Source organism: Diadema setosum, chromosome 1 (genome assembly GCF_964275005.1).
Source record: "Diadema setosum chromosome 1, eeDiaSeto1, whole genome shotgun sequence".
NCBI lineage: Eukaryota > Metazoa > Echinodermata > Echinoidea > Diadematoida > Diadematidae > Diadema > Diadema setosum.
Genome location: NC_092685.1, coordinates 32,962,580 through 32,988,930, shown reverse-complemented (window position 1 = coordinate 32,988,930; position 26,351 = coordinate 32,962,580). Strand labels below are relative to the sequence as shown.

At 37.5% G+C, this 26,351-nt stretch overlaps 1 protein-coding gene across 1 annotated transcript in view; it reads left to right on the top strand.

Annotated features, from left to right (window-relative positions):
* The first annotated feature begins 886 nt into the window (after nucleotides 1–886).
* Nucleotides 887–26,351, top strand: part of LOC140235596 (protein PALS1-like) — a 151,002-nt gene continuing 125,537 nt past the window's right edge. The window contains exons 1-2 of the mRNA XM_072315604.1: nucleotides 887–1,044; nucleotides 24,199–24,407. Of these exons, the coding sequence (XP_072171705.1) occupies nucleotides 24,267–24,407 (141 nt within the window). The 5' untranslated portion in view covers nucleotides 887–1,044; nucleotides 24,199–24,266. The remainder of the gene's footprint in view (nucleotides 1,045–24,198; nucleotides 24,408–26,351) is intronic.

The window sequence follows — 26,351 nt, the reverse complement described above, 5'->3', positions numbered from 1 at the left end:
AAACACGAACCCATTTTTAACTGTGCAATGTGGTGATGGCGTTGAAGTCTCTTTTTTTTTTTATTCTGGTAGTGGGGATTGTTTGTGTCTTTTTTTTTTTATTATGCACTAAAACAAGAAGGACATAACATCCAACTGAAAAAAAAAATCCCCGGTCACCTTTGCATGGTAAGGATATTTGGGCGAGCACTTGAAGGGTGTGAAAAGAGCCAATACATTGTCTAACATTATTTAAAGGATACAAATAAATGTGTCTCATCGTTAATCCTTGGTAGACAGCTGATCAAGGCATCGATTTCTTGTTTGCAAAACCGAAATGGGCATAATGCATGCAATGAAATCATACCAAAAGTATCAAATTCAAATTATATTATGGAAGAAGGAACGTGCAAATTAACAATATGCCATTGTATTTAGTGGCACTATGCCGGGTTACCAGTGACGTGACTGTTCGATAGCCGCATGGTGATGAGCTATCGCATCGTTATGCATGAAGTGAGAAGAAAAGAGTGGTATCAATATGCCTCCATCGATGGTGGAGGTGGTATCCATCTATCCATGGAGCTACGTAGCTCCATGATCTATCTAACGTCGGTCCGGTCATCACACAGGAGCTAAGATGCGGCCGGGTGGCGCCGGGTGATTGCGCGGCACAGGAGCATGCATGACGCACATCTAAACAATGTGTAAAATAGGAGCTTGTACTTGGCGTCATGTGCAGTATCCCTGGCTGTGTGAATCTCGAGCGCACGCTTGCGGCGGGCGGTTTCAGCATGCAAAGTTTAGTGTACAACTACAGTCTAAGCATGCGCGCCACCATCACTGCACATATCCTATCAACCATCTGCTACAAGTGAGCGGTAGTACAGTAGCGTAGGATCAGGATAACAAACGTAATACTGGTAACTCGCGAACTCCATCTCATACCAGCAAATGACTAACTACTCAAGTAGTTACACTGCGGCGCGGCGAATGCGACGAAGACTCAGAAACTTGCTCTCCGATTGAACGGTTTCGTACATGGTGCATTCTGTCGGTAACTTGGTAAGTGCTAAGACCCTGTCCTTATTCTATACTGCTCTTTAGCATTTTGGGAATTGATCCATTTATTTGTTGCTACTTCTGTAAACTTTCATGGGTTCTGTAATCACCTCGCCACGATGATGGTTGTGATCGTGATGGGAGTCGTTTGAGTGTGTACCGTGGCGGTATACCGAGAGGGAGTACCACCGTAGTAGTAAATTACTCGGCTCAGCTCAGTACATTTATACGATCATCACGAATACGATGGGCGTTCCTTGTTTGGCATCACCTGTGAACTTCCAAAGTCCAACTTAGGGGAGTATTTAGCACTCTAAGCAGCATAATAATGTAATATGATGATTTTATAGTGGATTGGACATTTTGCATTGTATGTTTATGCTTTTATGAGGTTCTTCATCTTCACTGGCAAATTTTCATTTTGAGAATGAAATATTCTATTCATGCCATGATATAAATCGTAACAGTTAGCAGTCACTCATAGATGTGAAGTTAGAAGTAACGAACCATAATTTAACCATACCATAGCATAGATCTTAGAATAGATGTGATAGGGTAGAGATCAAATAAATAACCTAGACCCTATATCTAGTAGTACTGTAGTAAATTGTCTATTCTAAATCTATATCTTTATAAATGTACAGTGTATTATCAGCAGGCCATGAAATTAACATTAAAACTTTTTTAACTGTAAAAGTGTAAGAACTGTTGAAGCTAAAATAAACGAGTAGGCCTAACAAGTAGTTAATATGATTTAATTGACATGAGCAGAGCATGAACAGAGTCTCAGGCCAGAGAGCCCATTTAAAAGACAAGTGGTGCAAATGCATTTTCGTACTCCCTGAATATTGTCTCAGATCTGCATTATGCCTTAGAATTACAAATGTATTAAATCTACATAATAGAGCTGCGTGTACCATACTCTATACATTTTTTGAAAATGTGTGGGTTCTATACATGAGCATAGTGACAGAGAAAAATATTTTTGCAGAAAAATATGGTAGCTGAAGAAACTCTGCCATTTTCTGCTCATTATGGTGAACGATGTACACTACATGCACTAACGATAGGATATGGTGGGCTATGATATTGGCTAAAAATGAGCAACTGCAGCATTAGGTACATGTACCGGTATGGTGGCATTTTGTCAAAAAGTTTTTTTTTTTTCTTTCTTTTTTTCTCTCTCTTTCATTGCTGCCTTCCCAAGAAATGGTCTGGCTTTCTTCCCTTTCTGTCTTTCTTTTTTATTTGTAAATATGTATTTTCAACAACTGCTCTGTTTTTTTAATGAGTTTTTTTTTTCTGTTCACTGTCATAAAAATGTTTTCCAAGTCAAACAGTGCAATAAAATTGTTTTTAAAATATTTCATTGCTTCTGTATTTTTTGTTACATTTTATAAGTTTGTGAGGATGTCTTTTGTGTTGCATTTTTAGAAGCTGAAAGGTCAAACAATTAATGTATCATTTTCCCAAAATTTTTCACTGAGAGATAAACCAACAAATAGACAAATTTTTGGTAGTTTCTCCGTAGTTTTAATCTTTGTTTGATTTTATTGAAAATAATGTTAATTCATACAGACACATTATGCGCACACACGAACATGCAATTATTCATAATTACACAAATACACAGAGGAGAGATAAAAAGTATCGAAGGTTGAAATTTGAGGCTGCTTTTCTTCGTTTGGAAGGCAGCCATAAGAAGACGAAAAAAGAACTAGACTTGGAATTTGTCAACACTGACAAATTAGGTGATCCAATCTATTTGGAAATCAATGATTTGAGTCCTGATCCCAGTAGGTATGACCATACCGGTTTCATCTGTGTTTAGTGGACATTGGCAGTGTGATGTTTGGATTCTCATTTAGAAAAGGGAGTCAGACCTGCCATCTTTGGTACCGAATTCCGCATACACTAACGAAGATACAGAATGAAGTATATTTTACCTTTGACCCCACTGTACACAGCCAAGATGGCATCTGAGCAAAAAGTGGTTATTTTGTGAAATGATTCTTGTAACATGGTCGTTGCATGTGCAAAATATGGGAAAGATTGGACATGTATTCACCAAGATACAGGATGAAATATGTAAGACCTTTGACCCTAATTTACATACCCAAGATGGTGTCCAATCAAGTAGTTAATGTTTTTTTTTTTAATGAAATAATGTACGTGACATGAACTAAACATGTGCAAAATATTAGGGTGATAGGGCCTGTTTTTCTTGAGTTATTGCACAGAAAGTTGCAGAAAGAAAGAGATATGAAAATGCATCGAAGATACGATTATGTAAGCTGTAATTTCAACAAAGTTTTTTGACGTAAAGGCGACGTCGTATGAAAAAACTAAGGGCACACTTTCAATAGCCCAAAGTCTCAGCTACAACATATTAAAATCTGGGAGAAATTCACGGAAGCATAAGTGAGCTAGTGCTCGAAAAAGATAGTCATGTCAATTTTCATTTCCAGAAAATCTGCACTCCCATAGAGATAACACGTAAACCGGTCAAATTTGACAAGATTACTTTCAATCCATTTTTACGAGGTGATGCCGTCATCCAATCAAAATTTTGTAATACATTTTTGAAAGACCATTAAATAAGCTACATCATACTGAAATCTGGGTGAAAATCGGCAAAGGATTAGTGAGATACGCTCAAATGAACTTGAAATTTGAGGACGTAATTTTGAAAATTTACTTTTTTTATTTTATTAAGAAATTTGATATCTTTCAATCATTTTTTCAGCATCGCCAACCCATGAAATGACATGTACAACTCATCAGCTTTCAGAATATGTAAAGAAAATGGAGGGTCACGGTCAATCCTGACGAGTTAAGTTGGATTTAAAATTGGCATTTTTTTTTGCATAGTTGCACTGTATATCGCCATTGACGCGCGCGCGGAATTTCAAATTTGACGGGCCCGTATGACGTCATATTGAGTCGGATTGACTTGAAACTTGGTAGAAATATTCCTTGACATTTCAGACATCCGATCCATGTGAAAAAAACAGGAAATTTCTATTGCATATATGAGCTGTGCCTGCATATATGCGCACGCACGTACGCGTCCGTCCAATTTTTTCAGTTTTTCAAAAAATGCTCCAAATGATCTGAAACGTGTGCAAAAAAAATTTGAGCTCGATTGGAGCATACAAATATTTCAACTACGCGCGTGTTTTTATGGTAGATATGAATTTTGAGAATATGAGTAGAATGCGCTTGACTTGAAATATATGTGACGTAAATTTCATTGAAAAATTCCATTCCATTAATGAGATATGAATGAAAATGTGTTTTCATATATATGACGTCGTAGTGACGTCACGGTCGACTGATCACTATGATTTTGAAATTGATAGGAAGAGGAGTTTCTGAGCTAACCTCTGCACAACTTTTGAGGAGAAAGAAGAAGAAAAAGAAGAAGAAAAACAAAGAATCAGTACAGATACAGAAGGTGATCTGAGAGGATACTCGGATCACCTAATTATGGCAAAAATGCCATGATTGTGTACCTAATGCTAATCTGTCACACAACCATATGCAGAGTGGCACTATGTTTTCCAAAGTGAGGGAGCCAAATTTGTGGGAAAGGGGATGCTGATTACTTGCAGAGGAGGAGGGGGGCGTTTTACTACCAGTTTTGCTACCACCACCAAAATTGGCTCACAAGAAAAAAAAAAAAAAAAAAAAAGGGGGGGTCTTCAGATTTTTTTTTTGCTGCCACCTTCCAAACTTGGCTGACAAGCGAAAAGGCCTTGACAATTTTTTGACAATGAAAAATAAAAGATAAACAAAAGAAAGGTCTTCACAGTTTTTGCAAAAAGAAGTAGCAATAGTCAGATCCTACATGTATATATTCTGCAAAAAAAGTGGGGGGGGGGGGAAGGGGTCAAAAAGTCAGACCATACACATGTATCTTCTGCAAAGGAGTGGGGGGGGGGGGTGGGGGAGCATCCAGCGGATCCTTGAATTTCACTTAGAATGTGAAAGCTCCATATTGTGTGGGAGGGGGATATCCCCAGCCATACCCTCCCTCTTCTGTCTATCTCTATGGATTTATACAATTATAGTTCCATACTTTTATGCAGTAAAAGAGGTGATTGTACTACAAACTTAGCCATGATATCATATTGCCTTGAATATTCATTTTTTAATGTTTGGATTGAAAATTTTCCTAATGCCCCCCACCACATTGTTGTATTTCAGTTCTAAAAATGAAAAAAACTCCACACTCTCCATCTCTCTTCCACTCGGTACATTGTAAAAATGCAAATTATGCAGAAAAAGAAGTGACAGAAATGACAGTTTTGCCATTTGTAATGACCTTGAATATTAATATCTTACTTTTTTATTGACAATTTTCAAACATTCCTCCCAAAAATGTGTACCACATTATTGACTTTTAGTTCTAAAAATACATAATCTCCCTCATGTGGGAGGGGTTCCCCTCCCACTCCCCCCCCCCCAAAAAAAAAAAACAAACCACTTTTCTTTTCTTGTCTTTCTTCTTCTTTTGTTACTGTTAACGCTGATTTTGTTAATGTTATTGTGTTTTCTAATCTATTTGTATGAGTAGCAAAGTGCACTTAGAAACGTCAGTATGAAGCGCCATATAAATGCAATTATTATTATTATTATTATTATTATTATTATTATTATTATTATTATTGTTATTATTATTAAAGCAGTTTTGCCCCCTTGAAAAATATTCCTCCATATGGCCATATCTGTGACATATTCAAATTTGTAACTCATGTTATCCTTTATAGTGTCCTATTTGAGGATACACATGTTAACTCATTTCTGGTCATACGTTGTTGCAAAATGGACTGTGATGTCTTAATTATTTAGTAGTTTCATTGATTGGTAATCATTAAGATAGGACCCCTAGGTTCTCTGAAATATACCCCTACAAGTGTATCTACGTGTATATGCACTTCTCAAATTTCAAATTGTCCCTGCTCTGGGAGGGGGGCTCAGTCGATTCTCTCCCTTGCCTGGAATCTACTGCTTTCTCGAATCAAAATGTTGTCTAGTATGTGTTCATTATTACTCAGGAAACAGTGAAGTTCCTGCAGCTCTTGCAGTTTTTAGCTCACCTGAGCCAAAGGCTCAAGTGAGCTATTGCGATCGCCCTTCGTCCGGCGTCTGTCGTGCGTCGTGCGTCGTGCGTAAACTTTTTACATTTTCATCTTCTTCTTGAAAATCCCAAGACCGATTTCCATCAAACTTGGCAGGTAGCATCCCTAGGGGGTTAGGAACTCAATTTTTTAAAATGGGTACCATGCCCCACCCAGGGGGCCCCCAAGGGGGCCCAAACCCCCCAAAATTAAGGAATCTGTAAAAATCTTCTTCTATAGAACCAGAAGTGATAAAGCTAAGTTAATACTATGAGTTAGTACATTAATGACTGTAGTTTCAAGTTTGTTCATGGCAGAATCAGGGGTGCCCCCCTTGGGACCCAGGGGAGGGGGGTAGGGAGCGGTCCTAATGGGGCCTAAATTGTACATTTTCATCTTCTTCTTGAGAACCCCATGACCCATTTTCACCAAACTTGGCAGGTAGCATCCCTAGGGTCTTAGGATCTCAATTTGTTAAAATGGGCACCATGCCCCACCCAGGGGGCCCCCAGGGGGCCCCAAACCCCCCAAAATGAAGAAATCTTTAAAAATCCCCCCTAGAATCAGAAGTTATAGAGCTAAGATAATACTATGAGTGAGTACATTAATGACTGTAGTTTCAAGTTTATTCATAGCAGATCCAGGGGTGCCCCTCTTGGGGGGCGGGGGGGTTGGGAAGGTCCAAAATGGGGGCCTGAATTGTACATTTTCATCTTCTTCCTGAAAACCTCATGATGGATTTTCGTCAAACTTGGCAGGTAGCATCCCTAGGGGGTCAGGATCTCAATTTATTAAAATGGGCACCATGCCCCACCCAGAGGGCCCCAGGGGGCCCCCAATCCCCCCAAATTAAAGAATTTTTAAAAAATTGGGCCCTTTTTTGTAATTGTACATTTTCATCTTCTACTTGAAAATGCCTGGTCAAATTTTAGTAGAGCTGTGAATAATTTAGATTAGTGACTGCGTGAAAGGTGAACTTGCGATACTTGGGTGAGCGCTAGACCCGCAGGTCTCTTGTTATGTATTGTAAAACGTTTTGGCACAAAATTCCCTATTTTTTTGACCTGTAAGTTATTGAGTATTGATGTATTACAGGGCATAAGACAGTTTATTGTGATATTTTGGAAGTATGAAACTGCACACAAGATAAGTTATGCCTATAAAATACAATTTACACTTTAAATCATGATTTAAACTGCTTATGGCGAAGTTACATGTATACATAGTGTTTTGGGGGGTTTTTTGTGTTTTTTTTTTTGTGTGTTTTGTGTTTTTTTTACAAACCAGAGATTGCTCTAATTATGAATGTAAGTGCACGATTACAACAAGTTAAGACTTTACTTTATGAGTTAGTGTACCTGGTACTCATATTGAATTGGCCAGTACAGTAGCACTGTCTATTACATTGTAGGTTGGAGGGATGCCTGTGTAATTGGAAAGATCCCTCAGGAACTGCGATTTTATGAAGATGCCTCCCAGTTTTATGTCAGAGCTACTAAAGCCCTTTTATTACAGAGCCTTGTTACCAAAACAACGTCCGGGTAGCATCCAGGTATCTTTTTTTTTTTTTTTTTTTACTCTGCCTGTTAAAACAGTCCCCCAAAAATGTTGCTCAGATGTTGTTCTTACTGTGACATTACTGTGGCAACCCTTCTTTTACAATGCAACTGCGCTACCATTCCTTTGAAAGAGTGTGTGAGTTCCTTGAGTGTGTGTGTGCGTGTGTGTGCAACTTCTGAAAAAAGCGTAATGCAATGCATTTCATTAGATAGGGTCCTACATTCAATTCGTTCTCTCTCTTCAATACTTTGATGCAAGTTATTTTTGCACTCTTGCAAACAATGCTGCCTCTTTATCCAAGCATGAACACATAGCACACAAAAATGATACCAAATAATTTGGGATGAAACACTCTCACATACCATGTATGATAATCATTTGTTCATGGCTGGTTTTTAGAATAAATGGTAATTTTCTGAGTGCAAAACTTTTTTTTAAAACTCAGCCTATAGAAAATGCCTTATCTAATGTCTAGTTGTACCAGTGGATGCTGTCTACAGATAGCAAAAGCATACAGCTTGTTTTGAATGCGTGGAAGGAACATCCAGGAAAGGAAATTCAAAATGTACCCAAGTGTTTGCTCCTGATTAGATAAAAAGAAATTACATCAGAAAATACCAATAACTTACAAGATATTGGTACAGGGTCACAATAAAACATAGTTAATGGCAGAGTTTTCTTGTTGGAGTTGTAGAATAACACCAAGGCTCTATCTGTCAATATTGTCTAAGTACATACATTGTACAGGTACCTCAGTCGTGATGTAAACAGGTATGCTGGTATGCACAATGCTGAGAAACCTCAAATCCTGCGAAGCTTACCCATCTCTGTCATTCACATTTTTTTTTTTTTTTTTTACCCTGGTCCGTTGCCACAAAACAGGCACAGCAACAACAACAATCTTTCATATTACAAAAGATTGCAGATGACAGGAGACAGAACATTATACGTGAAAGTGTATTTTGAATAACCTTCTAACTATCCAGTAACATTTAAATATGTACACTGTACAAGTGAAACGTTTGCAGGAATGCATTATGATTTGTGCCTATGTATTCACTACTGTAAAAGTGGAAATTTTCGCGATGTTGATATTTTCACACGTTTCGCGCAACCACAAACTAGCGTGAAAATAAAAGCACGCTAGTAATTTTGCTTCCCATATGTTCCAATAGTAATGTGCAGTTTAATGCCCCGTCACTGTACAGGCATGCTAACCTAGGAAACATTAAACTGCACATTACCGGGGTACTTGAATATGAGACCGTTCTGAAGCAAATAATTTTCACACAACAATAGATTATAATGTACTCTTAAATGAATCCCACAAGGATTGGAACAATCATTCCCCAGCATTCCCACCGATTCCCACTGATCAGTTACTAGCCATCCCCTTTAACCCATTGAGGACGGACTGATTATGCTGCAACACATACAATGTATTTCCCATAGACACCTGCCCAAGTATACTCGGGACTCGTCCTTAATAGGTTAATAGGTATTGAACACTTTATCATATTTCATCCAATTCTTCATTATTTAAAGATAATAAAAAGTTTTGGTACCTCAAAAATTTCCCTGAATTTCCGTGTTTCAGGTTAAAGTACCTTTCATATAACTAACACTGTGAGACTTACTCGCCCCAAAGTGCTCTCATTTCTTAGTAATCATGCAATTAACTGCGACCAGCAGCCCCATACGCATAGCGACCAGCAGCCCCATACGCATAGCGTAACGGGGCTTCGCAATGTAGCATTCAGGATCATGACAGATTTAGTATTGCGGGTAAATATCAACTTAAAATCCAAAAAATTCTTCAATTTGAAGACTTACCATTTAATTTAAAGTCTTGAAAACAGGCTTCGGGCAACGTCTGGTTCTGCCAATAGTCCCTTTCTGTTCGAATTGATGACTGAATGTAACTGTCGAGAGGACCTTGGGAGAGCTACATACACTGATTACTATGGCCAGCGCATACGCACACATCACATGCGAACAAATTTCAAATCCATGAATGGATAAGATGTTTGTGTGCGCATGCGCTGGCCGTCAATTCAGTGTAGCTCTCCCAAGGTCCTCTCGACCGAGTCACATTCAGTCATCAATTCGAACAGAAAGGGACTATAGGCAAAACCAAACGTTGCCCGAAGCCTGTTTTCAATACTTTAACTTAAGTGGTAAGTCTTCAAATTGAAGAAATTTTTGGATTTTAAGTTGATATTTACCCGCAATACTAAATCTGTCATGATCCTGTAGGCTACAATGCGAAGCCCCATTACGCTATGCGTATGGGGCTGCTGGTCGCAATTATCATGCAATAATGGTTTCGTACAATACGTGTACTACCTCGCCGCCGTACGGCGGCGGCTCTGGTACGAAACCATTATTGTATGATTACTAAGACATGAGAGCACTTTGGGGCGAGTAAGTCTCACAGTGTTAGTTATATGAAAGGTACTTTAACCTGAAACACAAACTAAGACAAGGAAATTCAGGGAAACTTTTGAGGTAATACCAAAACTTTATATTATCTTTAATGCACACCAAGAACTGCTGATGTTTGCCAAGTAACTATCCAAGGCACAGTACTTAACATGCGTAGACTTTGAAATAACAAGTGTGACAGTGATCCATTTTAAAGTGAAAACATAGTTTTGGTAAGGGTTTGAGAACCTGTCTGGCACCATTTCATATTTGCATGCAATATATCGAAAGAGTCTGCAAAGAAACTTACCTGGCTGACGCGATTTGCCGGGATGATGAGTCGTTTTGGAGTATTTTGAGAAAAATGATAAAAGTCGAAAAACCGACTTTTATTCCAGAAGGATCCAAACTAACTCGATCTCAGGGAAAACTCGACCCTATTTCAGACAATTTACACGCAGTTCGTGATCGCCATATTCTACTGTGTAATACCAAACGAGGCCTAACTGAACAGACAGGAAAGTGTGTGCTAATCCTGTTCAAAACAAATGGACAGCGCGCGGTTCTCAAGCCTATAAGCACATCACCTGAGTTGCTGAGACGCGCTGTCTTTGAAGTTTTTGTTGTTGTTCATCAAGCGTCTTTGATTGTTTTTAGAGGTGCTTGATAGGCGCACACTAATTTTGCATGCGCGCCAAAGAGGTTTTTTGATGCGCGCGTTGTAACAAACTTGGACCATTACTGCGAGTAGCCAGAATGCGAAGCGCTAGTTTATACAGGCCGCTCCCATAGTACAGCCCGCCGGCAAAGCGAGGCCGAGTTATCCGCGAGTCTGAGTTTAGCCTGACCCTGTTCGGGTAAGTTCTGAGACTGAACCTTTTTTGTTAATATGTCGCATTTTCGTCGTTACCCATGGAATATCTTGTTATTACAGCGTTATTCCGCACATTTCCTAGGCATACGTTCACATGTGGGAGCAAAATTTGACAACTTTTGCAGGCGTACCAGAACTATGTTTTGGCTTTAATCTACAAAATGCCAAAGTAATTTAAAGGGGAAGGCTAGTAACTGATCAGTGGGAATCAGTGGAAATGCTGGGAGTTGATTGTTCCAATCTTTATGGGATTCATTCAAGAGTTCATTGTATATCTATTGTTGTGTGAAAATGATTTGCTTCAGAATGGTCTCATATTTAAGTAATGTGCAGTTTAATGCTTCCAGGTTAGCGTCCCTGGTCAGTGACGGAGCATTAATCTGCACATTACTTGAATATGAGACCGTTCTGAAGCAAATCATTTTCACACAACAATAGATATACAATGAACTCTTGAATGAATCCCATAAGGATTGGAACAATCATCTCCCAGCATTTCCACTGATTCCCACTGATCAGTTACTAGCCTTCCCCTTTAATAATTATAGATAGTCAATCGAACAAAAATTTTGTGCAACCCCTGAAGCAGACAGTACACATGGCTCATCGTAAAGGCCATTAACTTTGATACCAGAAAATCACTGCCATGGCTCGTGGACATGACAACTGAAAATTATCTTGTTAAACATTGGTTTGATAAAGTAAAGACTTCACGAACAAACATCTCCTGTTCAAGGTTCTGTTGCTTCCTTAATTTATAATTCAGGAAGTATCAATGAGAGAGTGTTAATCCAGTTTGGAAGTGTACAGTGTATATATCCCTCTCTATTACACCATGCGTGCAAGAAGCTTCTGTGTGAGACGCTCTTGTTCTTGCACTTTCTCATAGCAAGTTGCACTACCAATGGATAGGATGGTTGTAATGGCAACCTAACCATCACAAATTAGCTTGGAGTACAGCTCATTGCAAATTCAATGCTTAAATGTGTTGCTAAAGCCCAGTGCCCACTGTGCGATTTGCACCTCCGAAATAGTGCAAGTTGAAAGTGACCGCAGATCGCTATTGAATTGTACCAGTTTGCTGTGAGTCAGCCTGATTTCATTGCATTTCATAAGCAATCATTTCAGTGTCCACTGGGATTTCTTCTCGATCTCGGAGTGACTTTCCCTGGGAAATGTCTTAGCCGGATATCCTCCTGTGGCAATTGAAGAGGAGAAGGCAATGGTCAGTTTTGAGGAAAGATGTTCTTGAAGTATTGCAAAGTGAGTTAAACTCCTGAAAACTCTGGAATAAGCCATTTCGTAGTTCAACTTTGCACATGAGCAGTAATAAAAGGTCATTTGCCATAACAGGCATGTTGGGTTAAATTCATTGAGATAAGCATCTGTGATGTAAAGATTATTCATGTAATCTTTAACAGTGCTTGCCAGCACATCCACTAGACAGCAACAACGTGTTCATTAAAGCCTAGTATTTGGTAATAATAATAGTTGAATAGTTTTCTCCTGCATACAATGCATTTATGAAATGGTTCTTCCCTGATTGTCCGAGTCTGGGTCCGGGTCTGAGAGTTGCATGTAAGCCAATGAAATGACAAAAACCCAGATCAGGGGAGCTTTCCTGAAAAGTTACATTGTTTCATTGCAGCAACTCAAAATACATTCAGGTAATAAAATTTAGTCATAATTGTCCAAAAAGCCGATTTGATACAGACACCCATACATGACTTAGTTTGAAATCATTTACTCTCTGATGAATTGAGAAAATGAAAATCACATTGTCTAGCTTACTCCAGAGAGATTCTAGCATACAATGTAAAGTTCTGTTAAATTTTTATGATGAGGAATGTACATGTACATGAACCATGTTAAGACAAACAGGACCCAAATGTGAATGGAATGTCAAGCATTGTGTTTTTGTTTGTAGTTCAATTTGAATTGACAACATTTGACATGATGTCACGTGATTCAGTGTTCAAACACATTTCAAGAGAAATTTTTCAAATGTTGTCCTAGTGCATGATTACACTACCTAAGTCCAGACCAGCAAAACTGCACTATGCATTGCACGCAGTGCATTTTGTCTTCAAGTCTCTTATGTACATGTCTCGAGTGTTTTATACCAAGTGTGATACAGATTAGCTCTAGCTGTTTTGGAGTGACATACAAACTATGTACCATGCTGTTTTTGTGATGCAGATACTTTGTAGGTGCATAATTAGAGTATGGTATGTAATCTGTGATGTGAATGAAAAATGCTCTTCAATTTGGTACACCACTTAATCATATTATGCTCTGCCTGACACTTCCCGATTATGTGGGGACTACTGTACTTCACTTTGCTTCACTTTTAGATTTAGAATTAAATGCTAGAAATATTCTCATCATCAAGCCCCATAAGAGTTAGCACTGTCAATGCTGGTTCGGAATGATATCCAGTGACTGGGTAATAATAATATACTCCTTGAGCACACTACAGAGTACATTAAGTGCAATAAAAGACAATTATTAATATAATTATTCATATTGTAACATTTTTGAAAATTGAAAAATAAAGCACACATCTTTTATTTCAAGAGGAACTGTATGAATGTTGATCAAAATAATTGAATATATGCAGCAAATATTGATACATACTAAAACGTACGTCATACATGTGACCCATACAGTACACTGTAATTACTGTACATTGTAATACATTTGTAATTGCTAGAGGTCATTTAGTTTACATACAACCTTCAGAAACAGATTCTAGACAGTATACCTTGATAATTTCCCTTATTGTACATACACCATTGTACATTCAATTTCTTATCCCTTATAACCATTGGGAAAAATTAATGGATTCAAAGTGCTCAGATCAAGTTATTGTTTTAATGAACGAATTACAGGGTTCATCGTACAGTCTATGATGAAAAAAAAAAAAGACCAAACAAACCTAGATGCATGACTTTTGTAGGTTATTCTGTACACTTTAATATAAGGTCAGTATAATTTGACTACACTTTGAAAAGGAAAGTAGAAGGTAGGGCCAAGGAAAAAAATATGTTGGTTTCCGGTAACCCGACCGACCCGACCAAAAGGTGCCGACCCGGTAAATTTCATCCTCATAGAGAAAAATAAACTTTTCAGTAGTCTGTCCGTGTAAGAAATCCTCATAGAGAAAAAATAGAATTTTCAGTAGTCCGTCTGTGTAAGAAATCTATCTCCAAGACTTTCAACAGAAATTTTATGATTCATACGAAGAATGACAGAAGAAATTGCACCAGCGCGCCCAAGTACAACTAGGCTACAACGTTGTACTGCACGCAATTTTGTACTGCGAAGTACCGTATAGCGTACCCGATACATTTTTATGCCTCCGCCACGAAGTGGTGCCGGAGGCATTATGTTTTCGGGTTGTCCGTCCGTCCGTACGTCCGTCCATCCGTCCGCTTTCGTTTACGCGATAACTTGAGTAATATTTACTGGAATTTTACCAAACCTGGTCCAAGTATGAAGTATGATGGGGCAATTATTTGATTAGATTTTGGGTGAAATCGGCTAAAGGTCAAAGGTCAAGGTCAAATCATGAAATTGTATCCGTTTACGCGATAACTCAAGACTGGATAGAGCAAATTTCACCAAACTTTGTTGGAGGATGATGTATGATGGGACAATTACTTGATTAGTTTTTCAGTGAAATCGGACAGAGGTCAAAGGTCAAAGATCAGGGTCAAATCCTAAAATTTATCTGTTTACGTGATAACTCAAAACTGGATGAAGCAGCTTTCACCAAACTTGGTCCAAGGATGATGTATGATGGGACAATTAGTTGAGTAGATTTTAGCGACATTGGCAAGAGGTCAAAAGTCAAAAGGTCAAGGTCAAATGCTACAAATGTTGCAATTTCCCACATATCTATGCAATGCCCAAAGGTATTTTCTTAAAACTTGGTGTGGACATGTACTACTGCGTAAAGATTCTCCAGAGAGAGTTTCATGTCATAAGGTCAAAGGTCAAAAGGTCAAAGGTGAGGTGAAAATGTTGCAATATCATTTTTCTCGCAAATGGTTCAATGTATCTTCGTGGAACTTGGTACATACGCATGTACTGACTGGCAGGGGTCAAAGGTCAAGGTCAACTCCTCAAAATTTTACCATTTCCCTCATATACTAGTATATGCAATGCTTGCATTATTAGTTTCAAAACTTAATACATGCATTACCTAATGGAGATTCCTCTGGGAAATTTCCAGCCAGAAGGTCAGAGGTCAAAGGTTAAGGGTCAAAGGCCAGGTTTCAATGCCCCCCTCCCAAAAAAAAAAGAAGAAGAAATAATCCATTTTGTACTGTCATTACACTCTTTCTTTATACCTTGGAAATTACTCAATGCATAAGCTTATAAAAAGGTCTGTCAGAATTCAAGTAAAAATTCTCAATTCCCCAAATATGTGTACATGTACCTGCACTCTTAGAAAATTAAAGCAAACCCAGTTCAAGACATTTCTGACAAACCTGTCATTTCAATATTTTGCCAGTTATGTGAAACTGTCATGGATCACACATTGTGAAGACATTGTACTATACGCCTATTGGGAGAATCATGCATTATGGCGGAGGCATCAGTCGCCATAGCGACATTTCTAGTTTACACAATGCAATGCATGTGTGTACGGTATAAAATGTGACCCGCTACAACAAAAGGATCCTAAAGTCGCTGATGGCTGAGCCGGGAAAATTGAGTTTGAAGTCACATCATCAAAATTGGTCAAAACAATCGGATTTCTGTTTTTGGCATAATTTTGTAGTCTAATGTTTTGTCTATCATCTGCCGAAATTTCAAAGCTAGATGACCACACAAAATTCAAGAAATTAGCGTTTTTCTGGGCCATAATTTTCCGACTTTCAACGTAACAGAAACGTGTCCAAAGATTTGGATTTAGCGCAGCAATTAGACTCCGCCCCTAGCAATGAGGGAGTGATCTTATTGGTCAGTGCGTGGCATCCTGATTACTGATTGGTCGTGCGTAGACCACTGGGGCTAAGCTTGAATGAACATCGCAGAGGTCGCTAGAAGCATACCTTCTATTGTCAAGCGGTGAAAACTGTCTCGCCTCCCCTTGATCATGTTAGCGTCAGAAGGAAAACTTTCAAGGCATTTTTCTCGAAACTCTGATTTCCTCAATCACTTGACATGCGCTGATAAAATCATTGATATCTCCGCAACCTAGTACTTTTATGAGTTGTGCTATATATGAAATTGAAGAAGAAGAGTAGGGAATAATGTCATGTCATTTCAGAAAATTGTCCACCCCGACTTTCGGATCCTTTTGTTGTAGCAGGTCACAAATGCATTTAGATGACTGTGTGTGCATTGCAATATTGTGCGACTTGCATACGTTCCTGTGTGTTCAGCATTGATTGATTGCTTTCTCGCTATGAATGTGTACCAGTGCATGAATGTACCTCCAAAAACTTGCTGGGCTGGTTATGGAAGCTTCCACTATCTAGCAGGGGAGGGGGAATGCTTTCATCTTCTCAAGAGAGCTTGTGTGTGAGCGAATGCAAAACTCTGTTCGGTGTTTGCAATTATTGTTTACTATAAGACATAATCATGCGTTGTTTTCAGGCTTTTTCATTTTATTGGATTTTAAACATCAGTATTTTCCGAAATATTCTAATTCCTTTTCCCTCTGACTGGAATCGGAAAGTCTGCTATAACCATGATCGCAAAATGCCGCACTGTGTGTGGAAGCGCCGATGTGCAAACACGTGGTTTCACTTTCAAGTTTAAAGGAATGCGCCATGTGCTCCTGCCTAAGAGGTTACTAGTACTGCAAGTACAAGTTCGATGGATCGAATGCGCCATAAGCTGAGCTGAATGACTTGTTTATGGTAAACATGCAGTTTACGTTCGATACGAAGAAACCATTACGTCTTTCACGAGGGAAGAACATACAAAACAAACAAACAAAAAACACCCACGAACGAATGTTGATAGCCAAAACTTTGAAAAGTAATAAGCAGTTTTGATGAGCGTGAACTGAAATTAATTGTCATTATTTTGCTGTCTAACCAGGTGATGACTGCATCTCATTGGACCTACTCGTAGTGAATTTGTCTGGGCGTAAGAGACCTTTCATGTATTTCTGTGATTGCATTTTTAATTGACTGAATAATCAATCCTTTTTTTATTGTTCAGGGAACATAAGATATTCGATCAAGTACACTATAATCGACTGTTCTATGTTTCCTACTATGCGCCAAAAGAAAGGCTATAGAATCGTATCTTTGCAATTATTCCTTTAATTCAACTAATGAGCTGGTTCTTCGATCGATATTTCCAGGATATTTACACACTGTTTATTCCACTGCGCGCATTCTTTCGTCTGGCACGCACCTGGGTGTGGCACCTGCTTTTGTGGAAATTTCCACAAGGGGAGAGGGGTGGGGTGTCAAGTTTCTTCGAGCCGAAGAGACTGCATACCCAATCTCTTCGCTTTTATTTATTGTCATTCGTGTTTCCCTTGTATATTCTTTACTGATATTGAACATTTAGATTTAACTTTACGAAGCTTGCTAGCACGTGGTTCTTTTTGTTGTGAGGTGTATGTAATTTCTTTTTTATCATTCTTGGGAGGGGAAAGATGAGTAAGAGGGAAAGTGAAATAAAACGAACGGCACGTATGCTCAGCATTCACAGCAAGCCGTCTTTTTACACCAGCATAGTTATCATCACCATCAGACATCACTCAGATCATTTTAGCCTTTTCCTATCAACATTAAGAAACACGCATAGTCCCTCGAGATAAACACCTTGGAAGATTAATAACAAATACAAAGTATCAACACCTCCCAACAACACAAGCATTTAGAAAAGACAACACAAAGCACATCGAAGTGGCTGGGATCAAACTCCATCGCTTCGATTCGAAAAAGTATTGCAGCAAAGCGGAAAAATCGGCGTTACGAAAATAACAGTGCGATACACTTGAAAGAATTACGTTTAAATACTTCAAAATATAGAGGGAACGGATAAAGCGATATAAAATGGAAGAAATCGTACCAAACGAGGTGTGAGAAACGACAGAAGTAAAATGAAGTTTAGTAGTAAGCTTAGGCCGTAGCAAAAGATTGCAGCACCGAAAGCTACGCGAAAATAAATACACTTTGGAAACTCAGAATTGCGACAAGATCCTTGGGACCAAGTCAATAAACAATACAAAACAAAGGAAATTAATTCATTTTGACCGGAAAATAGTTTGTTATAAGTATTCTGTTATATGAGATCTCCTTCAATAGGCCTAGAAATACATTGAGTTTCCACGATACTCGGGAAAGAAAGTTCGAACGCTTTTCACTTGCACATAATTCTACTGCAGTGCACATCAATACACGAACAGAAACTCACCTCTTCCTTGGAGAAAAATGATGCAATAACGTTATAAAAAAACACACCACACTCTAAAAATCATTTCGTACTTGGGAGGCAAGGGAAAAGCGGATGAAGACGAAGAGAAAAAGAAGCAGACATTGCACAACGGAACGCCTTCTACCCCGCCTCAAAACGAAATAGGGTACTGACTGTAGTGGCAGCTGGCTACAGTGTACACGCTCCCCCAAGCCGGCCACACATGGGGATACCACGGCGATCGATGTAAACATCCAGGGTCCGTAGGCGATAGGGATTCACGCGCGCGAAGTTCCGTTCGGTGTACACAGTACGCAAGCAGCGACTTGCGTGTGCGCACACTTTCCTATTCAGCGCTTTCCACATACGGTGCGTACGCGTTGCATCGCTATCCCAGCTGAGTACAGATAACATGGCACATGCGATGTGCGTTTGCCATTTTTTTACCCATTATTTTTTCCCACTGTGAATTCGTACTTTGTAAGGACGTTTTCGTATTTTCATATTCCCTTCGATTTTTCGAAACAAATACGAATTTTTTCAGAATGGTTGGTAGCTCTGCAAGATGTTTCTTCCTTTTATTTCAATCTTTGTATTATCCAAAACAATTTTTTTTTTTAATGAATAAGAACATTCTAGATCAAAAAGTCATATCTAAAAAATTAAAACATATATGTCCCTTTTTTCGGATTTCCTATCCCACAGATTTTAGTTGTGCTTCAGGAAGCAAATACATACAAAATAAAATATAGGGTAACATTTTTTTGGAAAATAAAATTTTTTTCCCTACTTTCTGACCCACTATTCTAGGGGTTTGGTTACCAGAGGGTAAAATTTTTTTCGAAAAATAAAATTTTTCCCCTACCTTCCGACCCACTGTTGTTGAGGTCATGTTACCGGAAACCAACATATTTGGCCTAATAGGAGGTGAGGCATGAGGGAGACCAATAGCAACTTGCATTGAAAACATTTTAAACCTATTTCTGTCACATACTTGTAGGCCAAGCCCGAAAGTTGTGGCATTTTGCAGTGCGTAGATATGTGATTGCTGATGGCCAATTCTGATTGTTATTGTTGACATTAAAGGCATAATTTACCATTTGCAGATGAAATAAGAACCCAGCATTAGTGCTTCAAAATAGTTCTAAAATGTGAGTTACAGTGTAGTGATAGAAACAACCAATGTAAAAATTTGAATTGAAATTGTGAACATTAGCTATAATGAAAATCCAGACTAAACTGTCTGCAGTTATGGTTTATTGAGAAAAATAGTGATATCTCCTTATATATTTTTGTTAAATTGCAAAATTCTTATCGTCAGATGATTTGTGATACAACTAACCTGTAGACACATACATGTAGTATGCATCGAATGTGATATCTTGAACATTTTTTAAATCACTGCTCCCAGCGGTAAACAGTCATGTTATGCATCTTTTTAAAGCTTATGGTATAAACTTTCATATAAATAATCTGTGTGAGGGTGGCATCATATTTCAAGTAGGACGCCCTCTTATGTTACACAATTATCTTTGCAGATTTACTTCAACATGTTGTCACCGCACTTTTTCACACAACATGTTCTTGTATCCGAAAAGGTTTTTACAAATGTAGAGAATTCATTCAGCTTTTTGATGATGCATGTTTTTGTTTGTTTGTTTGTTTGTTTGATTGTTTTTTGCTAAAAGCATTGGTACTGTTCATTTCATGAACTAAAGTGTGTTGCAATTACAGCCTCCTTTGCACACATTTTTTGGCATAATTTCAGATTTTGTGGATGAAATTTTTGCCTGAATGTGTAGAGCCACTTACAGTTTCTACTTGTGGTGAAAGTATAACTTGAACTGTATTATTTACATCTAATCTAGCTTATTCGTATCATATAAAATTGCTATAGTATAATATCTAAGGGTAAAAATTGTCATTGAAAATATTCATCCTTCACACTATCCATTCCAGCCACTTGAGTATGCTAGACTACAAATATTTGCACTCTCCTAATTGAAACAGAATTGAACTATCACTGTAGTCATTTTCTTTATTATAAACCCCTATTGAATGTATCATATTATGTAATCATGATAAACAGTCAACATACTTCAACCTCGAGACTACAGCTTCAGGCAGGAGGCTAACCATATTGCTCCTTGTGCCCTGCTCCACTGGCCCTGGCTAGAGACCCTTTGCACCCCTTGGTGAACAGTTACAACCGCTGTACTGTACTTTTCACTGTCAATGTGAAGCATCCAATCGATCTATTAGTACATTTCTAGATACTTAAAGGGAAGATAAACCCCAAGAATAATGTGGATTGAGTGAAAGCAGCAACATTAGTAGAACACATCAGTGAAAGTTTGAAGAAAATCGGACAATCGATGCAAAAGTTATGAATTTTTTAAGTTTTGGTGTTGGAACCGCTGGATGAGGAGACTACTAGAGGTTATGACGTATGAGTGGACTACAATATCAAGAAAATATAAAGAAAATACTACAAAAATCCATTTTTCATGAAAATTACAAATTCCATCAACTTGATATTGACATAATGTTAAGGGTAGCAATTATTTCCCCTGCTTTCTGAAAGCGATTGGTCCACTGCTCTTTCATAATTCTAGAAAAGTGAATTTTTGTTGAATATCCTTTATATTTTCTTTGTACTGTTGTCCACTCATACGTCATATCCTCTAGTAGTCTCCTCATCCAGCGGTTCCAACACCAAAACTTAAAAAATTCATAACTTTTGCATCGATTGTCCGATTTTTCTCAAACTTTCACTGATGTGTTCTACTAATGTTGCTGCTTTCACTCAATCCACATTGCTCTTTGGGTTTACCTTCCCTTTAAATACAAGGTGAATATTTGCTTGAATTATAGTTTCTAGATACTTTTATACAAGGCCAATATTACTTGAATTATAGTTTTTAGATACTTTAATACAAGGCCAATATTGCTTGAATTGTACCCCTTCACAGAATTAGAAGATGTTTAAATCCCTATCCTGAATGTTTTCATTTCATATCTTATTATTTTGACTGACATAAAATAAATAGATATTCACCCATGTGTACAATGTACAATCTTTTTATCACACACAATGATTCCTGTCACAGTTCCACATGTGCAGTTTCTCCACACACTAAAGCCTATAGCAGAACTGTACACAATACATTGCAGTCTGCATGCAAATGGTTGGTTGAAGGTGATGAAGCTTTTTTCACACTAGATTTTGTTTCCTTACACTGTTGGCCAATTACAAATGAGTTTTATAGGCCGATTAAATCACCCCCTGACAGAGATACTGTAGGGTCGAGAATACACCAGACTTAATAGCTGCATGACTGCATCTCATCGAGCAACAGATTTATCATAGGCAAGGTTGGCTTGAACTTGTCCATGTCACAGCAGTCCATATTTGTGCCAACTGAAATGGCGGTGATGGCGTTCTTCAATGGGTTCTTCATTCCATCTTGACATGTGAATAAACTTTACTTCTCTGAACTAAAATGTAGTGAGCTCATACAATATTTACAGTAGGATTGTATGTATACCTGGAACTAAAAACAAGCATTACGTTTAATGTGTGTATCTCAAAAAAAAAAAAAAAAATAAAAAAAAAATGAACACATCAGTGGTCTTCCTCTTCTATGTGGAAGTGTATCTGCGGTGATTATGATATCTTCATTTTAGCAGCACTGTGACTTTCAGGTCCACGATCTATGCTGAAGGTACATGTAGTGGACTTCACATGCACAGTTGAAACAGTGACTTATGGAATGCGCAATGTATGTTTGACTTTTAATAGTGTAGACCACTTGAGGCTGGTGACCTCTCCAAATTTACAGTGCATGGGCAGGATGAGCTCCAAATGTTTGAAATATCAGTCTGTGTGAAGCCTCCATATAGATACTGGTAACATGGTATTGCCTCCATGTGATAGAGTAAATATGATTTATTTTTCTTTTGTAAGGACTTGTGGATAGATAAGAAATTTACCAATGTTTTTGAGGGGTTGTAAACCTACATACAGAGCTGTCAGCCAGCATGTTTCCGTAATATCTTCTAGTATGTTTTCCTTGAAAAAAAAAAAGTATTGAAAAATAATTCCTCTGAAATTTGGTGTAGCATGCATAGTATCATACACAAGTATGTGCAATTCCCATTTTTGAAACCAAGACATTACAATTTCTATTCTTTAAATTATTTTTGTCTGCTCTTACTGTCTGTCAGAATTCATTTAGATCTGCTGATGTTGGCAGTCCCGCTATTATTGCATAAAACATTCTTAGATTCTTGTGTACTGTATTAAATTTGTCCTCATATTCTTAAATGACTGGCAGCGTATTATATTTCTGACACCACAAAATTTCCAAATGTGCAGTGATTTGTCCTAATACTATCTGACCTGCATTACAGCAGAGAACAAGCTACTCCCTGTATGTTTATGTTCTCTCACACAATAAAATTCTTTTTGTGTCACCAATAGATTAATTGTTTGCATATTTGAACTTCTCAGTCAGAGTTCATGCATCTGTGCATACCACATATGATGAGTGCCATACGTTGTCTTTCTACTACTGAGTAGTTGTTACAGTTTGAGCACACAGAAACACACACAAACAAACATGTCAGATATCATTCAAATGTAAGGATTGATCATTATTTGTTGATACCATGAAGAATTTACGCCCTTTGATATCAGAGTCCGACCTTTGATCATCTGTGTTTCTCTCCGCTGGCATCTTCAATCACAGGTTGATTTAGATGTGTAGAAATGTACTGTGTGTCATATTTACAAGGTGTTAAACTGCTGTAGTAGCTGATGTGTACAGTTGTATGATCAAATGACTCAGCTACCGAGTAAATATAGAAGTTTGTGTGATGTAAAATACCAATTTTGTTAAGCCTCTTCCTCGTAGCAAGTAACACTACATACAGGAACTGGTCTCAACATATCAATTATGGATAGCTTATGAAGTAAGTTATGTGAAATAAAGGCTGTTGTGAAAATCAGCAGTTTTATATTCACTCATGACAGCCAAAATAAAATGTTCCCCCTTCTGTTTTCAAGAAAATACAATATATTATACCTGTATATTCTATATTCTGGAACAAGTGTGGAACCTGTGACCTTAAAACTGAGTGGATTGCATTAATTCTCAATTATGTCACTGCTGGTTTTTATTGACTTTGGGAGAAGGACCTTGGTGACTTTCTACAGGAGCATTTATCAACTCACTTCTGGCGCAGAATTAAGTTTTCCAAACAACTTCTGATGAGATTTGGGCAGATGATAAATGCAGGGCTGTTTTGATAATGAGGTTAGAAAGCATTTCTGAAAAGCCAAGAAAGGTGCAATTGCAATTGCATTTGAGCCAGAAATGCGTTTCGGTGGAGGTAATAAATGCAAGAGTCATTTTGAAAGGCATTTATAGCTTACAAACATTACATTACATGACATTCCATTACATACATTGTAAATATAGTGTTTGGCAAGCAACCCCACCATCATATTATAGTGATTTTATAGACCATTTTGAAAATTATGGCACAATTTTATTCCTCAGTGGCAAAGTAGTGTCCAAAACATATCTCTGTAGGAAATGTTTAGCAAAAGGTCTGGAGAGTTAGCAAAAACTATGTACTTAAACTCAACCATTTACTTCAATATTACATTCGAGGTATAGAAATTGTGTAAACTATTGTATTATTTTAGAATTACATAATTGACAATCTGTTCATTTTTTTTAATCATTTGCTTTTTACTATTTTCTTTTTTGTACGCAGTTGATTCGAGTGAGATTTTGCTACCTACTTCCACATTTGAATGAGGGTCCCTCAAAAGAAGTACAATCATGATGAATGGAGATGTGGAGCTTGGACCTGTATCCATCAATGGAAGGGGTCACTATGGCGACGAGGATGAAGAGGGCTATGAGAATGATGGCTTTGAACTGCATGAAGAGTCAAACTGGAATAGTGGCAGAACAGAAGAAGTAAGAGTGTTCAAGGGGAATTTTCAACCAGTTAAAGGATAGTCTGATAAGAAAGAGTGAAATTTTGTTAGTACAACAGTGAAAATCTGATAAAAAGTAAGGAAGTTATGAAATTGTTAAGCCTTGGTAATTTTCACAAAACACTTCTTGAAAGGTCAATTTGAGTTTTTTTTTTTTTTTTTTAAGTCATCACCTCACAGCTTTCCGTATTGTTTGGATACAAAATCTTGAATTTTCCATTTTTTTTTTCTTCAAATGCAAGTGTGCCCTACTCTCAAATTTTGTTATATCTGTCTGATTATCGTTTTGAAGTTATTCAGTCAATAATAATGTCATTTTATACTCTCAAAGCAGAAAAAAGAATTTAATGATCATTGATGGAAAATTGTAATGTTATGACATCAGTCACTCACTCATTTGCATAGCAAGTTGCATACATACAGGATATTACAGATGTATTGTAGATGTTGCATGTCAACCATTTGAGAACTATTTTTGCAAAAATTTGCAAAACTATTTCATAGCTTCCATCATTTTTTCATCAAATTATGATCAAAGTGTCAATGTAGTGCTTATAAGATTTTACTCTTTCTTTTCAGATTAAATTTGAACTGGTCCAGAATTCCCTTTTGATGCATTTGCTCCCTATGTAGTAAAGGTTTTTAGTCTAAATTACAGAATTCATAAGATTATTTGAATTGAGATCTATTGAAGCTACAAGGAGAGTGAGTGATCCAAAAAATATATTATGTGTACAATTTAGAACAAAAAAAGAAACAGACTAAACTATTTTGTGCTGAATGGCTGACAATGCAAACTTCATGAATTGTGTACACTCTGTCAAATAGTAGCAAACTTCAAACTTGCTGCTGAAAGCTGTGAGATACAAAGTTGACAATAAGATTAAAGGGATTATGGGAGAAGCACATGGGTTAAAGGGTGTTGCAAAGTTATATGAACTTTGTCCTATTTTTCATTTTTTGTATTTTTTTTTGTGAGCATGTGTGCTTTAACTAAATGCACTCATTTTGTGTGAAAGTGTCTGTTCTGACAGAATTGTAAAAAGAGAAAGGATTACAGTGATCTGAAGTGTTATTCCAGTTGACCCTCATAAACAAAGCAAAATTAAACATATCAGAATTGTAAAAGTTTCATCAAAATCAGAAGTGAAAGTGAAGTTCAGGAATTTCATTTGTGAGTTTATCTTGTTTTTACAAAACAGATATATTGATTCCAACCACCTGTGGAACTTCAGTGAGGTGATGTAATCACCTCACTAAGGGTGTGATTTCACGGAGCGCGCGAATGATTTGCGAAGGACGCGAATGGAAAAATCTAATATTCGGAAAAGTTTTCCTCTGAATGTGTTCCGACAATGAAGCTGACAACCATTCTTGCGCAATTTGTGCAAAGTTCTCACAACGTATGTGCGAATGTCGTCTGTATCATTGCTTAAGTACAGCATGATACGTACACAAAGAACACGCGACGGAAATGCGAACAACGCAAATTTTTCAACAATCATGGGAGAAAAATGTACCCAAGGAGAGGTCTGAGCTGTCTTGAGTTGAAGTTTTTTTTCTTTCCTGTATTTTTCCTTTCTTTTGTTTTCTCATTTCTCTATTGTGTGCGTGCCTAGAGTTTTTTTTTTTTTTTACAGTTTCTCCAACACATAATCTCGAGTTTCAAATGTAATTTTGTCATACTTCAGATTCATTTTAAGTGTTTTCTGCGATTTTTTATACATTAAACATATCTTTCTCTTTGCTAGTCTTTAATTTCTTTTTACTATATAGTTGTTAATAAATGTTTAATGTTTACATGTATGCTACGATTTTGATTTGTAGAAAAAACGTAGGTCATACATCCCCCAAACATGCGCTAAACATTCGTGAGAATGTCTAAAAAGGTACGCGAACAGTTTGCGGTTACGTCGTAAAATGA